At 37.6% G+C, this 17,211-nt stretch overlaps 2 protein-coding genes across 9 annotated transcripts in view; both read right to left on the bottom strand.

Moving 5' to 3' along the window:
- Positions 1-17,211, bottom strand: part of Mmp1 (matrix metalloproteinase 1) — a 330,832-nt gene that overhangs the window by 42,442 nt on the left and 271,179 nt on the right.
- LOC116738668 lies at positions 10,715-12,785 on the bottom strand. The gene is made up of 2 exons (XM_032601909.1): positions 12,059-12,785; positions 10,715-11,895 (listed from the first exon to the last, which is right to left on the bottom strand). The coding sequence occupies exon 2, from the start codon at positions 11,790-11,792 to the stop codon at positions 11,031-11,033; it is 762 nt and encodes a 253-aa protein (XP_032457800.1). The 5' UTR covers positions 11,793-11,895; positions 12,059-12,785; the 3' UTR covers positions 10,715-11,030.

Here is a 17,211-nt window from a genome sequence, read left to right as displayed (position 1 = left end):
TCGGTAGGCCAAGAACTGACCCTTGCGGGACGCCTCCTGAAACTTCTTAGTACCGTCCTCAGTGTCATATAATAAGATTCTGTCCTTCAATAGTATATAAGGGAAATCCTGCTTCCGGAGTGCCTCGTGTATTTCACTCTATCTGGCTAAATTGAATGTATTTTTGACATCTAATGTAACTATGGCGCAATACTTCTTTTTTCCTCCCTTCCATCTTTCTCCCTCAATCGCTGTTTGTGCAGTATCAATCACTAGACTAACTGCGTCCAGGGTTGAACGCTTCTTTCTGAAGCCAGCTGTAAACAGTGACACCTGCTATCTTAGCCCGCATAAATCCTTCTTCACGGATCTTCATTTTTTCACAGAAAGCAACGTTTCCACATGCCCAGATTGCCGTTTTACCCGTAATGTCCATTTTACACGATAGTTCATCTAGATCCTTATATTGTTCGCACACAATAGCTATCTCGAGGTTGAATCGAGTTACGTGGAGAGTAAAGCGGATGTGCTTCAGTCAATTGAAGATTTAGAAATCGCTGCGAGGCCACCGGTAACCGCTGCAGGCGCGCAAAATAATCAGGTCGTACACGCACCACCTGTTCGCGCTGGCGCCGCTCTTCAGCCAGCTGGCGCTCGCGGTCTTCGCGCTTGCGGTCCTCCCGCTTGCTGCTCGACTTTGCATTGCTGACAAACGAAGCATCGTCGAACATACTCAGCAACGTCGGTGTACATACCGGGCCAGTAATAGTCCATTGCGACGCTCGCACAAGTTTTCTCACGCCCCTGGTGACCAGCTGATTGCTCGTCGTGACATTCTCGCAAGATTTCTGCTCGCTTTTATTTTGGCACGACGACTTTCCATGCCGTATCGTCATTCATAGACGCCGGCAATTTCTCATCTGGGCAGAAGTAGTACAGCTGCCCGCCGTACATCTTATACAGCGGATCTTTGCTCGGATGCAGCTGTATCTCACGGACCTTTTCGCAGTACAATTCGTCCTGGGTCTCGCTTGCCCATCCGACTGCCTCGACTGGTACTGCGTCCTCTTCGTACATACGCGACAACGCGTCTGGTACGGCATTTAGCAGGCCTTTCCTATGTTCCACAGTGTAGACGTGGCCCTGCATTTCTAGTGCCCATCTGGCTAGGCGTCCGGTGGGATTATGCAAGTTGCATAACCACCGCAAACTACTGTCGTCCGTGATGACCTTAAATTGATACCCCTCGATATAGGGTCTGAACTTCCGTATAGTCCAGATGACAGCGAGACATTCTCTCTCCGTGACGCTGTAATTTCTTTCGGCTTTCGACATCGTGCGGCTCGCGAATTCTAAAACCCGCTCTTCTCCGTTGAATACTTGGAAAAGTACCGCGCCGAGCCCGGTGTCACTGGCGTACGTCTGCAACACGAACTGCGATTCGAAATCTGGGCGATGAAGAATCGGTGCAGACGCTAGTAGCGCTTTCACTCGTTGGAAGGCGTCTTGTTGTTCTGTCCCCCACTAGAACTTTCTGCCTTTCTTCGTCAGGCAATGGAGTGGTTCAGCGACGGTCGCGAATTCTTGCAAGAATTTGCGATACCACGACGCCATTCCTAGGAAACGTCTCAGCTGTTTTAGGTTTTTCGGCGCTGGATACGCCACAATGGGTGCTATCTTCTCTGGATCTGGCCGAAAACCATCGTGATTAGCCAGGACGCCGAGGTACTTCACCTCATCTCGGCAAAAGACACTTTTGTCCCGGTTTATCGTCAATCCAGCCGCGTTCACTCTCTGGAGCACTTTCTCTAAGTACTCGAGATGCTCTTCAAACGTCTCCGTCGCGATGATGACATCGTCGAGGTACGAGTACGCATATGGCTGGAGTTCTGGGCTGATCACTTCGTCGATCATTCGCTGGAAGGTCGCTCCAGTGTAGGCTAAACCAAATGGCATACGCGTGAATTGGAATAACCCTAGCCCAGGAACTGTAAAGGCCGTCAGGGTCTCGCCTCCGGCTTCAACGGTATTTGATGGTACGCGCTGCTAAGGTCCAACGTCGATATGTACTTCGCTTTCTGCAGTTTATGAAGGATATCATCCATGTTAGGTAATGGATATGCGTCAGACTTTGACAGCGCATTAACTTGTCGGAGGGTTCGATGATTCCTGCAGCAAGCAACTCTCGTACTTGTTGATACATCTGTTTTATCGGCTTGGCCGATCCAACATCTATCCCGTGCTCAATCAACTGTGTCTGTTCGATCGTACGATTGGATTTAGGCAGGATGCTGTCCAGCATTCTGCGAATCTGCGCGTGCTCATCGTCACTGACGTACGCGAGTGCAACCGCGACGATATCTAACGCCCCTGCTGTAGCTATTGCAGCCACCTGAAGTTGGACGATCTTTCGCTCTTTCTTCAGATACAGGACGTTTTCATTTGGATCGTGGACTGCGCCGAACAGGCGTCCGAAATTCGTCCCAACTAGACATTCGTTGGTCGCTTCGGGCATGATCGACATCGTTACGTCGCGTTGTACATCCGCGACGTCAAATGGCAAGTCCACAAATCCCACGATCGGCGACGTCTGACCATTTGCACACTGTGCTTGACGGCCATCGCGTTGTCGCAAGGGTCGACCGCAAGGGCTAGCGATCTGGAGTTCTAACGACCCCATCTCGGTCATAGCGGCGCCTGGGTCGTAGAGAGCTCTTACTCCGAACTCACACTACACTTGTACCCACCAGCGCGACTCGTATTCGTTTGGCGATATCGTCGGTTGGCGGGACTCGCTGGACAACAGTGCGACCATACGATCAAAATCGCCTGAGATTCCGCGCGAGGTATCGGCTACGCCCTCCGTCACGTGTCTCTCCTCTCGGTAAGACTCCCCGCGCGACGGTTCAAGAGGAGCAGTAACCTCGCCTACTCCTCCCGTTTGCCGTTTCCCTTACCCAAGGAACATTCTCGGGCAATGTGACCTTTTTCGCGGCATTTAAAGCACTCTATTAGCTTCTTTTGCTCTCTTCGGTCCGATTGACCGGCATTCTCGCCAGACCTCTGGCTTTTGCGCTTCGGACTAGGAGACTTGCCTCTCTCTTTCCTAGGTCCAGAGTGTCCTCGCTGAGGGGCTGACTTCTTGTCGCCTCCTCCCGCGTTGGCGTGTTTCGCCGGTTGCGCCATTGCTGCAAGCTTCGTGTCAACAGCTTGCCTATGGCGTCAACCAATAAGGGCAGGGTATCGGTTTGCTCCGCAAACCCCATGGCTGTCTTCGGCGTTTCGCCCTTAAATGCGCATTCGGGGACGATTGCTACACCAGGCTTTGGAGGTGTTCGATACGAGGCTTCGCATGCTAGTGCGGCCTCGAATTCGACTGCTGCTTCGAGCAACTGCTCCACGGTAGAGAAATCTTTCTGCTGGAGCCCGCGTTTGAGACTAGGCAGCATATTGTGATAGATCCGATCCAGTTGCTGGCTAGCGTCTGGTCGGGGCACCATCCTCCGCATTATGCCTTGCAGGTTATTCACGTACACCCGCACGCATTCGCCAGGCCCTTGCGTCCGCAAAATCGCTTCGCTCAGTAATTTCTGTTGGTAGCCTTGCGTCTGCCCGTACCATCGCTTGATGAACTCGCAGAAATCGTCCCAGCTAGACCATTCTCCCTGTTCGAATAGCCGGTTCTGTAACCACTCGTACGCATTATCCGTCAATACTTGTAATGACGCCAACATCTGCGCATGGGACAGGTCGTCTAGCATTCTGCGTCCTTCCATGCGTTGCAAGAAGTTCTCGACGCTCTGTGACGAGTCCCCGGTGAACTTAATCCCCCATTTGTTCACCGCAGGACCGATGGGTCTGTTGCTCTGTCTTCGCGACCCATCGTAGTTGCTACTCTCGTTTAGCGCTTGCGTATGCGCGTTCGTCGCATTCGCATTCCCCCCCCCCCCCCCCCTAGTAACTACTGGGGGTTGCGAATGAGAGGATTCGCCGGGATCCAAGTGTTGGAAGTACCACCAGCCACTGCGCCCGCGTCTTCGCGAAAGCTGCTGTGGTTCATGTGATTGATACTATACGTATCCTGGAAATTCACATGACCGATTCTGCGTGAGCTCTGTGGATTGCCCTCGCTTGCTGGTGGCTCCACCCTTGTACTAGACGCTATGTTAGTCGGCCATTGTGACATCATGGCCTCCATTTTGCACATCAGCGCCCTCATTGTTACGGTATTCTCAGCTATCGACTGACTTAGCATGTCATTCTGAGCTACCGAATTTTGCGCTGATACCTCGTGACTCTGGGCGTATTGTGCGCTGCAACGCTCGTCTTCACCGTAACCTCCGGCGTCGACGCTGACGTTTGTGCCTGTTCACTCTCCTCAGTGACTGGCATTTCTGCAAACGTGTCTCGCATTGTCATCGCGTTTAGCAGTTGTAGGTTAGACCTTGTCGTTTGGCCCAATCCTTGCGCCAGTTGACCATAGTTCATCTCGATCGCCGGCGTCACCATGACTTTGTTGGCCTTGATCTCTTGTTGTAGCAGCTTCAGAGGGTGTGGCTGTTCGGTGTCATAATCGCCCGTATAAATCGAGCGTGTCGATACTCGCTCGGCTGTTGTGTCGATGAATGACTTTCGCAACTCCTCCCTCTTCACTCTCGCCATCTCGAGGTGTCTAGGCTCTGTCTAAAATCTGACTCGGTATACTCTCCGAGGAGCCATCTGTTTAGCCTAGCTACGCGATCTAATCGCTTGCCGTCTGGCTTCAACTGCATACTCTCGAGGGCATCGTCGGTGTTGCATGTTGGTGTGTTCTGCTTCCAACGACATTTCGCGGTTGCTCAACAACGACGTGGCAGCTCCCTATCCTTCGCACTCACTCCAGATAGCCCCTAGATTGTATTCTTGTTGCTACAACGTAAGCTGCAAAAATACAACCTTTCTACTTGCACACCTAAGCGCGTCGCTGAGACGTAGACTATTACGCGAAATCGAATAAAACGAAAAATCGAATTCGTATAATCGGAGCGAAATCCGTAAAAAAATAAAAGAAATTTTTATTTACGCCAAATAAGCGCTCTCTCTATCTCTTTCGCGCCTATTACCGAATTTGTACGTGTTTATTATCGCGCACGCGACTCTACGCTGTTTCGGCGCGGCGCAGCGGTAGTCATACCGCTACGAGTTGGCTGTGGTGCTCAACTCGTTACAATATATATATATATATATATATATATATATATATATATACACAGGGTGTTTCATTTTAATCCGACCACGACAAAAAACCATGGAAAAACTAATTTTAACGAAAAATGGCCTTAACAAAAGTTGAAGGGGGTAAAGGGGGCCATCGAATGACACAAACACCTATGACCTTGAACTCGATTTTCAAGGTCATTTGAGGGTAATTGTGATTTTTTAAAATAGGAACCTCTATTTTAGACCTTGAAATCGGATAGAGCGGAAAAAATTACGTCGCAAAGGATATTTTAAGTTTGCTTTGGTGACCTTGAGATGGTCAATTCAAGGTCAAATAACAAAAAATCTGCTAAACAGCTGTTTGTCTGGTTTTATTTTACTGATGTCGAAAGATGACCTTGACAAAAGTTGAAGGGAGCAAAAGGGGCCATCTAATGAAACCAACACCTTTGATCTTGAACTCGATTTTCAAGGTCATTTGAAGGTCATTGTATTTTTTTATCGGGAACCCCTATTTTTGACCTCGGAATACGGAGCAGCGGAAAAAATTACGTCGGAAATGACATTTCAAGTTTGCCTTAGTGACCTTGAGAAGTTCGATTCAAGGTCAAATAAGAAGTATCAGCCTAAGATTGTTTTCCTTTCAATTTTTTCGTAGAATTATCATTTTGTTATTGTAATAAACATTAAGAGAATAATTGACTTAAAATGTGATTATGCTTTGCTGACTTCAAAGCCATTTTGTAAGGTCAAAAGTGCAAAAATGCAATATCAAATGTTATGTGGAGTCCATATTTATATCCTAACTTTAGCGTTACCCAGGAACAACGACGTGGACGTAATAGGATTGTGTCAAAAATAGGGGTTCCCGTTAAAAAAATACAATGACCCTCAAATGACCTTGAAAATCGAGTTCAAGGTCAAAGGTGTTGGTTTCATTAGATGGCCCCTTTTGCTCCCTTCAACTTTTGTCAAGGCCATTTTTCGTTAAAATTAGTTTTTTCATGGTTTTTTGTCGTGGTCAGATTAAAATGAAACACCCTGTGTATATATATATATATATATATATATATATATATATATATATATATATATATATATATATATATTCATCAGATATAGATCATATATATTATATATATATTATATATATATTCGCGACTGTTTTGTCATTGTTTTATTCATGTAAATGATAAAACAGCACTTTTATATATTGTAACAGAGTTTCCGGGAACTAATTCGCACAAAAGTAAAGCGACGAAGAGGATTCGACCCCACGTCCCCGAGATCTCAAGGCGCGTGCTCTAACCACTGAGCCAACAACGCACTACCCTGCACTCGCGCCGACTAGCTCTCACGGGCGCTATCCACGCCCGTTACAATATATAAACAGGAATAATGTTTTACCTTCACCAAGATCTACACTTACTTTGGTTCCACTTTTCGGTCAAAAGGCTAGATAGAACTAGTTTATGTTTGGAAATGATTTTTGAAGAGTCTAATAAAGGGCTCGCTACTGGTTCTTCACGTGAATATACTCAAAAAGTGAAATCTCTGTTATATGAAAATTGTTTTGCCGCGTGTGCGTGTTTGTTGATCTCCTTAGCAACCGCCGCCACGTGATTTTATTAAATTATCGATTTCTATTTAGCACGGATTTTACTATATTGACGAAAAATCACATAAAGTGGTCGTCCGCCCTTTATTAGGTCATCAGAATGCCATTCCCAAAAGGAAAATTCATTCTGAGCAGCTGTTTCGCCAAAAAGTGGAATCTAAGTTCGGGTCAATAAAATAGGACTGTGGCATGCCTTTAATAGAAAAAGTTTTGAACAATAATTTTTGTTTTTAATTTATAATAAATCACTTATCTAATGATTCTTTTGAAGTACTTTATTGAAGGCAGGAAACATATACATTGAACATTTGTGCAATCAAAAAAATGATATACATCCACGCACATATATCACTAATAATTGATAACTATAAAATAATAACTATTAAACAATATTATTATGCACCAACAATACATGCAATATAATTTACAATTTAAAATTAAAAATTCAAAACAAACTAAAATCGTAAATTTCAGACATAGAATGATCTCTACGAGCAATTTGAATTACTTTATTGTGTCGACATTTCAAAAGATTAAATCTTTCCTATTCAGGGCATCTAAAAATTACAAAATTGTACTTTAATCACTAAAGTCTCAAGTCTTAGAACAAACGTATTTGAACTAATAAAAACCATCATGTCATACCGATAAAATACATGATAAAAAACCTTGTTGTCACATGTCAACTACAAGCACAGTTGTCTAGGGTATTACTAAAATTTAAATCATCAAACACTTAAATACACAAACCGAAGGTTAATTATAACTGTTATAAACCGTTATGTCCCAAACTTCCGGGGATTGTCGCACAGAGATGTTTATTGTTGCTCGCAAGTATGCTATGCTGCGAGCAACGATTTGACGTATACTGTCAGACAGATAGAGTGCAAGGCCTTTTTAATAGACTCGCTATGCAGTGTCGCTTGTATGTATGAATGTAGTCGGAGTATAGGCCCATATATACGCAAGCAGCATATATGAGTCCACACTCCGGCCGTATGTGCCGCCACGGAGATATGACGCCTAATCATAGCAACGAGTGGTATAGTCCCACCTGTCTGTAGCAATGGCGCCTGTAGTCCTTCGTGCGGCTAGGCGCCACCTCTCCGGCTTTCATGCTCTCCCGGTACCTACTAGCTTTCCGCTACTCTGCAGTTTGCTGAATTCAAACGGAGAAAAGATTATATTTTGCGAACGCAATGTTTTTTAATTGTATCTATTGAATTTTTATACGTACTTTTTAGGGAATTGGTGATAGTCATTCTATTGATTGTGTTGTCATGATAATGTATGCGTAGCATTTCTGGAAATTTTAATATATAACTAGCGCAATTCACCTCACTCTTAACGTTGCTCGGTTAAAATATATATTGCAAAAGTAATAATATTCAATTTTTGTTAAGATCTTTTTTTTCCTTTTGTCAATTCCTAACAGAGGGAAAGTACAAATTTTAAATAATAAATATTTGAAACACGAAAATTATGCATGGATTTATAATGGAGGGTAAAATTTTGAAACGCGAAATATTAAAAAACTATGACAGCGAAGAAAATTCAGTTTTTTAATTTTTGCCTTTCATGCTTTAATTTTTTCAAATATTAAAATTTTCTAAATTTTTGCCGCCAAGTTAAATTAATTATTTAATCACTGAATATCATGAAAATGAAGACGCTAAAATTTTAGTAAACAAATACAAAAATATGATGTCTCATTATTATCTAGTAAGCATCGTGAAATTTTTATATTATCATATGCATATAGTTATTTATCACTGGCGTGATTTTGCTATGTATTTAAATTGTATAGTTTTCTACGGCACTTCGTCACTGTTGATATGAGATTTGTTTAAAAAAGAGATAATAAAATTTATGCTGCAAATCACTTACACCAATTAATTAGTACTGAAAATAAAAATAAAAAATAGATTATTTGCTGTTGTACGGCAATTTATGATACTATAGATGTACTTATTTTAAAAGGAATTAGAAATAATTTTAATTTTAAAAGTTTATTAAATGAGAACCATATACTTCAATTCAACAACATTTTAAAATTTTACTCGATTATTGATATGCAATCTGCAGTTAATTTTCAGAGATTGTCTAATCTTCAACCTATTGATAGTCATAAAGAATATATTCAAATACTTTTATCTAGTTTAAGTACAAACAGATACTGGATTTGTTTGTGGTACAAAGACAATGTAATATGAATGTTTGATAGTATTAACAAAAAATGTCTTGATGATGATGATCATTCAATTTTTATTGATAGGCTGTTTTCAAACAAAGATATTTTACGCATATCTTTTAAACAAGTACAGTATCGGACTCATTATTATGATTGTGGTGTTTTTGCTATTGGCAATATAACTCTCGGTCGTGACGTCATCAACATGGACGCCCAGGCCATGAAAAATACATTAGTAGTATACAAAGCAAAGTAGTTTTTACTAATTTTTGACAAAAAATAACGTGACAGCTCTTAAATTTTATATATGTGATAACGCATATAATTTACTATAAGATGATGGTACTTTTCCCTCCCTGAAATTGTTAATATGTTTTATTTAGGATGATCAAAGCATTGTATAGGTTATAGAGGTAAGTCCACAATCAGGTATTTGTAGCTAGAAATAGTAAAAATTGATAAATATTAATAACAAATTATTGTATATTCAAGCAACATGGATTGTAATAACCAAAAAGAGGCAGGCATGCAATTTTCACCAAAAAAAAACCAGTAGTAGAACATATTGTTGTGTTTCTGTTTGCACCAGTAATGCTATAAAAAATCCTGTGTTACGTTTTCATCGTTTTCCAAAGGCTGGCCAAATTACTGTAAAATTTATTACTAAATTCAACACGGAGGAATCAGTAGATTGGCATGGAAAAAAGTTCTAAAACTAAAGGAAATCGGTTCTAGAAGTCAAGTCTGTTCAATGCATTTCACAAAAAATAAAAAATAATTATGCAATGCCAGGTTCGTATGCCAACACAAATATTACCTTACATTTATATAATATTATATTGAAATTTATATTGTTTGTTATTAGATTATCCATCAGAGTATAGAAAATTGAAAAAATCTGCAGTACCGTCACTGAACTTACCAATAAGTGAATCAGTTACTGAGTCAACACTCAGAAAAAACATTAATGGCCAAGAAAGAAGTGTTCGTTTAATTAATAGATGTAATAAGAAAAAAATTGATCAAGAAAAGTTTGTTAATAATACTGTACCTGTTAAGAATACATCAATTGAAGTGCCAAATGGTGTACCAGGAGATGTGCTTGCAGAAAACTTACCTGTAGAAGCACCTGCTGAAGATGTGCCAGTCGTAGATATACCTGTAGAAAACGTCCCTGTAAAAGCAACTGTTGAAGCTGTACCTACAAAAGAGCCTGAAAGTAATGCAATACAAGACAGTGAAATTGAAGTGCAATATGATGTGTATAACAAATTTGTTAATACCGACAAAGACTTAAATATTTTAACTGGCCTACCAAGTTTCGATCTTTTAAATTTGTTCGAAGATGTTGTCCAAATTGTGAGTCCAAAAGCCGCAAAGTGCTATTTTAAGTCAAAGTTATCTATAAAAGATAGAATTGTATTGACTTTAACAAAATTAAAGCAAAATATTAGTTTTAGCATGTTATATGTAATGCTCCGTATAAGTAGTGAAGAAAACTACAGAAAAATGGAAAAAATGCTGTCAAATTGGAACGTATTCTTCATACAAAAGTGATAATACTATTAGATTTATGACAGCAGTATCACCAGGAGGTCTGAGCACATTTATTAGCAAGGCATTCTTAGGAAGAAGTTCCGATAAGGCGAATTTTATAAGAGTAATTTAATTAAATTATTCGAACCTGGAGATGGTTTAATGACAGATAAAGGTTTTCTTATTGATGATGCTTGTCGAGAACACAATGTGCAGTTAATAAGACCACCTTTTTTAACAAATAAAATTCAATTTTCAAAAGAAGAAGCTCTATTGAACGCGAAGATTGCTAAAGCTCGAGTACACATAGAGAGATCTAATCAAAGATTAAAAATTTTTAAGATTTTAAGTTCTAAAGTACCATCATATTTGGTGCCCAGGATCGATCAAATATTTGTGATTATTGCAGCTATTGTGAATTTGACAAGTCCTATATTGAAAGATGACAAATTTAATAAATAATTATATTCATAATTTTTATATTTAATAATAAAATGTTTTATTGTTTCAAACTATATTGTTTTCTTTTTGTACATTTTCTATTTCTTCTGAACAGATATAGTGGATCATCTTATCACAATAAGATCTTTTAACGTTGGCTAAGATATTGAATATATAATTTTCATTATATGGTACATCAAAAATAATAAAACTGGAGTCTGATGATGCATAGATCATAAAAGCTGTTGATGATATATTCAAAATGGCCATTCCCATTTGTATTTGAGCATAGTATTCATGTCTTTCTGTAAATACAACACTTTCTCCAGTTATTTTAATATATTTCAAGCTTGATAGTACTTCAGTTATACCTTTGGATTTACCAGCGTAAGGACATTTCACTTCTAATAACAAAGAAGGTTTACCATTTGTTACAATTACACCATCTGGAGTGTACGACATCCAAGCATTCGATCTTGAAATAACAGCTCCACATCTTGTAACCGTTGTTCCTGTGTACTTTTCATATTCTTTTATTGCTTCTTGCTCATATTTAATCCCATGATTTGTATATTTGCTTTTAAAAGATTTTGGATTAAAGTACGATAAAGACTTGTTTTTCCAATCAGGCTTCTTATTTGAACTGTACGTATATAATTTATATACTCTTGATCCTGTCACACGGTGTTGTCGAATTTTCCTCCATTCTGCATTATTACTTTCCAATTCAATACAAGAAACTAGAATATCTTCTTTGTAAAAACTGATCAACTTTTCATAGCAACAATCTTTCAGTGTTGAAACTGAAACTAAAGCTACTTTTTTCATAACGTCTGATTCCTCATTATAGACTATTGCTTTTATTAGTTCTAAAGTTTTATCATCATGATTGTTATTACTGTTAACATCTAAAACTTCGTGTCTTCCAGTACTAGTAAACAATAGTTAAAATTGCTTACGTATACATACATTTATAAATAGAAATTGTATATTGTAGAAATCAGCATATGTATAATAATTGATTATCATGTGTATAAATTAGTGTATAAATCATGTGTATAAATCAGTGTAAATAAACAAAAATTACTACTTACATGTGCTTTGTAAGCGCATTTTTAGAAGAGTTTAACAATCTTTCTTGCAATTGAGATATCTGATGAGCAGACAGAGCAATTGTATCACAGCCTTTATATAATTTATTGTAGCACTCATGTTGTTCGACGGTAGTTGCTTGATATTGCTCTAAAGCCTTTTTTTGTGGTGTTTTCCATGTACACTTGAGATATGTACTCGATAATAATTCCAATTCACTACAATCGTTACATCTGCAATTCAAAGGAAACAAAGTTTATGTATTGAGTTGAACGATTAATAACTTCCCAAATGATTTATAATATTACCTGTAGCAATACAATAGCACAGCAACAACATGTTTACATCTTTCACTTTGCCCTGCTTAACATGAGCAATTAAAACTAATAATTGAGCCATTTATTCCAATAACTCCACTAATTTCATGAGGTGGTCCTTTCAAATTGGATATTTGTAAATAACAGTATGCGCGTATATTTAAATTCTCAGATTCTAATTTACCACATTTCAATATGTGCTTAGAATTAAGCACTCTTTCTCCTTCAATAAAATTTCTACTTGAGCTTGTACACTCAACAAATTAAAAAATTTCTTGAAGTGTTACTATCATTGTTTATCGTGAGAGGTTATGTTCCAAAACGAGTTTTTCTATTATTAAAGAAAATACAATACTGTCACGCAAAAAAAAATTAATCTACGTATTTACTGATGTTATATTAATGCACCAAAAAAAACTATTACTCTATAGTTCACTTTATTATGTAAAAAATTAGAAAATACTGATCTACTCCGTATACTGACAATGTATTCTGCATGGCCTGGGTGTCATGTTGATGACGTCACGACCGAGAGTTATATTGCCAAGTCGCTATTGTATTAAATATATCCCGTGCAATGTTCAATTAAATATTTGTAAAATGCGAGAAAATTTGATTAGAATATATGATACATTAACTCTATCATTTTTTATAATATCAAAAGGTTATAAAAATAAAATTAATTTAGAAACAATTGCTAAAATTTCAATTATATGAAACGCTACTAACTCAATAAAATTTGCTGAATTTAAATTTAATTTTGATAAAATTACTATTGAGGAACTTGAGGTTGTTGAAAATAATACATTTTATTACGTCATTGACTGACGCCATTAAATTACGTCATTATATGACGTCATTTGATGCTACAAATTGGAACCTTTTATGACGTCATTATTTTCAACAGGTTGTACTTCTAAATACTTATACTCTTAAATACTTTAAAATTGATAAAATGGTTGCCTATATAGGTGCTACCATCCGGATGGTAGTACGGAAAATGGGGGCTAATGTCCAAGAAATAATTACGTCATAAAAGGTTCCAATTTGTAGCGTCAAATGACGTCATACAGGGTGAGACATTTTAATCTTTAATCTCAATTATCTCGTTGGAAAAGCATGCCAGCGAAAAAAGTTTCGGGTAAAAGTTTTAGGATTTTTCCCTGGCTATCTGATGATGACCTTGACAATGTCATTGAGCATGACCTTCAAGGTCATTTAAAAGGTCAAGTCGATTTTTTCAAATAGAAACCCCTACTTTTGGCACCAGAAATGGAAAGAGCGGGAAATTTTACGTTCGAACATGTGATTTTGGAAACAAATCATCTTTTGTGCGGAAATTACCTTTGACATCAGCCGAACCCAGGATGCACCATCGAGGAGGTTGTCAAAAGGATTTAGCATCCCATTTTTTGTTTTTTGTTTTATTTTTTTTTTGTATTTTTTATTTGTTTTTTTTTGTTTTTTCCTTTTTTGGTATTTTTTTGGTATTTTTATGGAATGTTAACTGGAGTTAACCATTGATTAATTGTTCGAAATTACCGCCGTTTTGTTGGATGCAAAGATCAAGTCGAGCTCTGAATTGTCTTATGGTTCTAAGTAGAGCATCTCGAGGGATTGCTGCACAAGCTGTACGAATGCGTTTGATCATATTATCTCGCGTTGTTGGCCGTTGAGCATAAACAACATTCTTAAGATATCCCCATAAGTAAAAATCGGGAGGGGTTAAATCAGGTGAACGAGGGGGCCAGGCAACTGGGCCACCTCGCCCAATCCACCTGCCATTGTAGCGGGTGTTTAAATAATCACGAACAATGCGTGCATAATGTGGTGGTGCTCCATCTAATTGGATCCACATTCTTAGCCTTGTCTACATTTTCTAGTAATTCAGGTAAAATGTCTGGAAGTAATCTCAAAAAGTTTACCCCATTCACGTTCTCTTCAAAGAAATAAGGACCAATCAAATAGCCATTGATGATTCCACACCAGACCATAACACTCCAGCGGTGTTGATTCTCTATGGGCCTGAACCAATGAGGATTTTCATCTGACCAATAATGGCAATTATGTCTATTCAATTCTCCAGTGTTGCTGAATGTTGATTCATCTGAAAAAAGAACGTGCCTGAAAAAGTCTTGATCTTGTTGAATCATTCGTATTGCCCATCGACAAAAACGTACTCGCAAAATCATATCATTTGGAGTTAACTGTTGTGTTAATGTTATGTGATAAGGATGATATCTTCTCGCTCTCAATATTCGGGATGCTGTTGATTGAAGTATACCTATTTCTCTTTCTATTTGTCGAGTACTAATGTGAGGATCAAGACGAATAATCGCTAGAATGGTAATAACACGAGGATCGTTTTCGTCGTTTTCATGATGACGGCGTTGACGAACAAAAGCTCCATTTCGAGCTCTCTGAGTTAAGGTTTGAATAGTAACATTACTTGGGTGTCTCCTATTGGGATAGCGTTCAGCATAAAGTCTGGCAGCTGCTGCATAATTATTTCGACTTTCTCCCAAAATCATGATCATATCAACGATTTCGTTGGGACCATAATCAGCCATGATCAAAATCAAAATAATTTGTTACAGACCAGTAAACAGGGAAACAGATTTTTTTCAATAATAATTATCGATTTACAAGAAGTAAAAAACACGATTAAGCTTTTCTGCACTAATTTGCTATCTACATAACTGTTAAGAGTAGTTCACTCTCAAAAATTGACACTAATACAAAATAATGGAATGACTTAACTACATCAAGAATTTCGAAAATTGACACTAATACAATATAATGGAATGACTTTGAATATTTTTGAAAACTGAAAAAATTACGAAAATTTTAGAAAATATTGAAAATTTCTGGAAATAATGAAAATTTTTTCATTTTTGAACGCATGTCACTCTCTTTTCATTTATGGGGCTAAAAGTAGGGGTTTCCATTTCAAAAAATCAACTTGATCTTGAAATGCCCTTGAAGATCCTGTTTAACGACAGGGTCAAGATGACCATTCGTCAGCCGGGGAGAAAACTGAAAACTTTTGTGGGTAACATTTTCTCCTTGAATGCATTCGAGTTCAGCTAACCAGTTGTACTGTTATCGGCATGACCAATGACCTTGACCATTGAATTGAAGGTCAAGGCAAGGTCATATTCAAACGTAAAATTTCCCGCTCTCTCCATTTCTGGTGCCAAAAGTAGGGGTTTCTATTTGAAAAAATCGACTTGACCTTCAAATGACCTTGAAGGTCACGCTCAATGACATTGTCAAGGTCATCATCAGATAGCCAGGAAAAAATCCTAAAACTTTTACCCGAAACTTTTTTCGCTGGCATGCTTTAACGAGATAATTGAGATTAAAGATTAAAATGACTCACCCTGTATAATGACGTCATTTAACGTAATTTAATGACGTCAGTCAATGCCGTCATAAAATGACGTTATTATTTTCAACAGGGTATTATATACAGCAATTATTATTTAACTCTTTTAGAAGCCGACACGAAGATAAAGTAACTGCTAAAAATTAATCAAAAAATAATATAGATGATAAAATAATAAGTTCAGCTGATAAAACAACTAATAATTGTATTTATCATTTTAAAAGAATCAAACGATCGATCGATCGATGTAGATAACAATGTCATTGTATCTTATCAAATCAAAATAGCAAAAGAAACTTCGCTAAAATGAAAATTTGATTAAAACAGTATAATCGATAAAAGATCAATAGATAATATATTATAAAATACACAGCTCATAGATCAATAGATAATTGATTTGTTTTTTCATACAGCCCCTAGTGGAAAAAAAAGGTTATAAATTGTAATAAAATGTAAAAAAATGTAAGAAAATGTAATAAACTGTACCTTTTTGTTGGACTTCGAACCTTTTTTCTCATACGTTTTTGTACACTTTCTTACATTTTCAGATTTGTTAACTTTTTTCATATTTTATTACATTTTATTACATATGTTATTTTACTGCCTAATATAGTCAATATATTTTTGTAATTATTAATTTTATAATAAAATGTAACAATGCATAAGAAATTGTAAGAAAAAGTAGAAGGATGTAAGCAGAAGTAAGAAAATAAAAAAGTCGCCATTTTCTTATATAATATTACGCTTACAGACAATTTTTTGCATTTTGTTATACTTTTTTACGTATTGTTACATTTGTCATTTCAAAAAAGAGACCCCCATAAAATCCTGGATCAATGGATTTTTAATAAATTGTAATAAAATGTGAAAAATATAATAAAATGTAGCAAACTATAATAAAACGTAAAAAAAAGGCCGAAATCCAACAAAAACATACAAAATAGTACGATTTGTTACATTTTCTTATATTTTATTACACATTTTTTATTTCCACTAGGGGCCCATACTAATTATTAAAATTTAACTGTCACGTTAACGTTGAAGTGTGTTCAACTGTATACTGCGTTAAATATTTATTTAAATGTACATTTTTGGAAATGATTTATATTGATGTGATTTTTAGTATTAAATGCAATTAGGATTGTACATAATTTTAAATATTTTGATATTTTAACAATAAAATATGTATATATGTATATATTTATGTATAAGAAAGGCTTTACGATATATTGATGAAACAAGGATTCCTAACCTCAAAATTGAAAAATCTGACGATATTCGAGCCCCATATATGAGGCGAAAATTTCGTTCGTTTTTTACGAAAAGCCTTCCTTTACGAGATATCGACGAAAAACAGATCCAATATGCAGATCCTGAATCATCGGCGAGCCCGAAGACCTAGACATCATTCATTTGTGTTTTGGAATCTTACTTTCTTCTGGTAAAATTT

This window comes from Nasonia vitripennis (genome assembly GCF_009193385.2).
Source record: "Nasonia vitripennis strain AsymCx chromosome 4 unlocalized genomic scaffold, Nvit_psr_1.1 chr4_random0003, whole genome shotgun sequence".
In the NCBI taxonomy this organism is placed as follows: Eukaryota; Metazoa; Arthropoda; class Insecta; order Hymenoptera; family Pteromalidae; genus Nasonia; species Nasonia vitripennis.
This window is presented reverse-complemented; position numbering and strand designations above follow the sequence as displayed.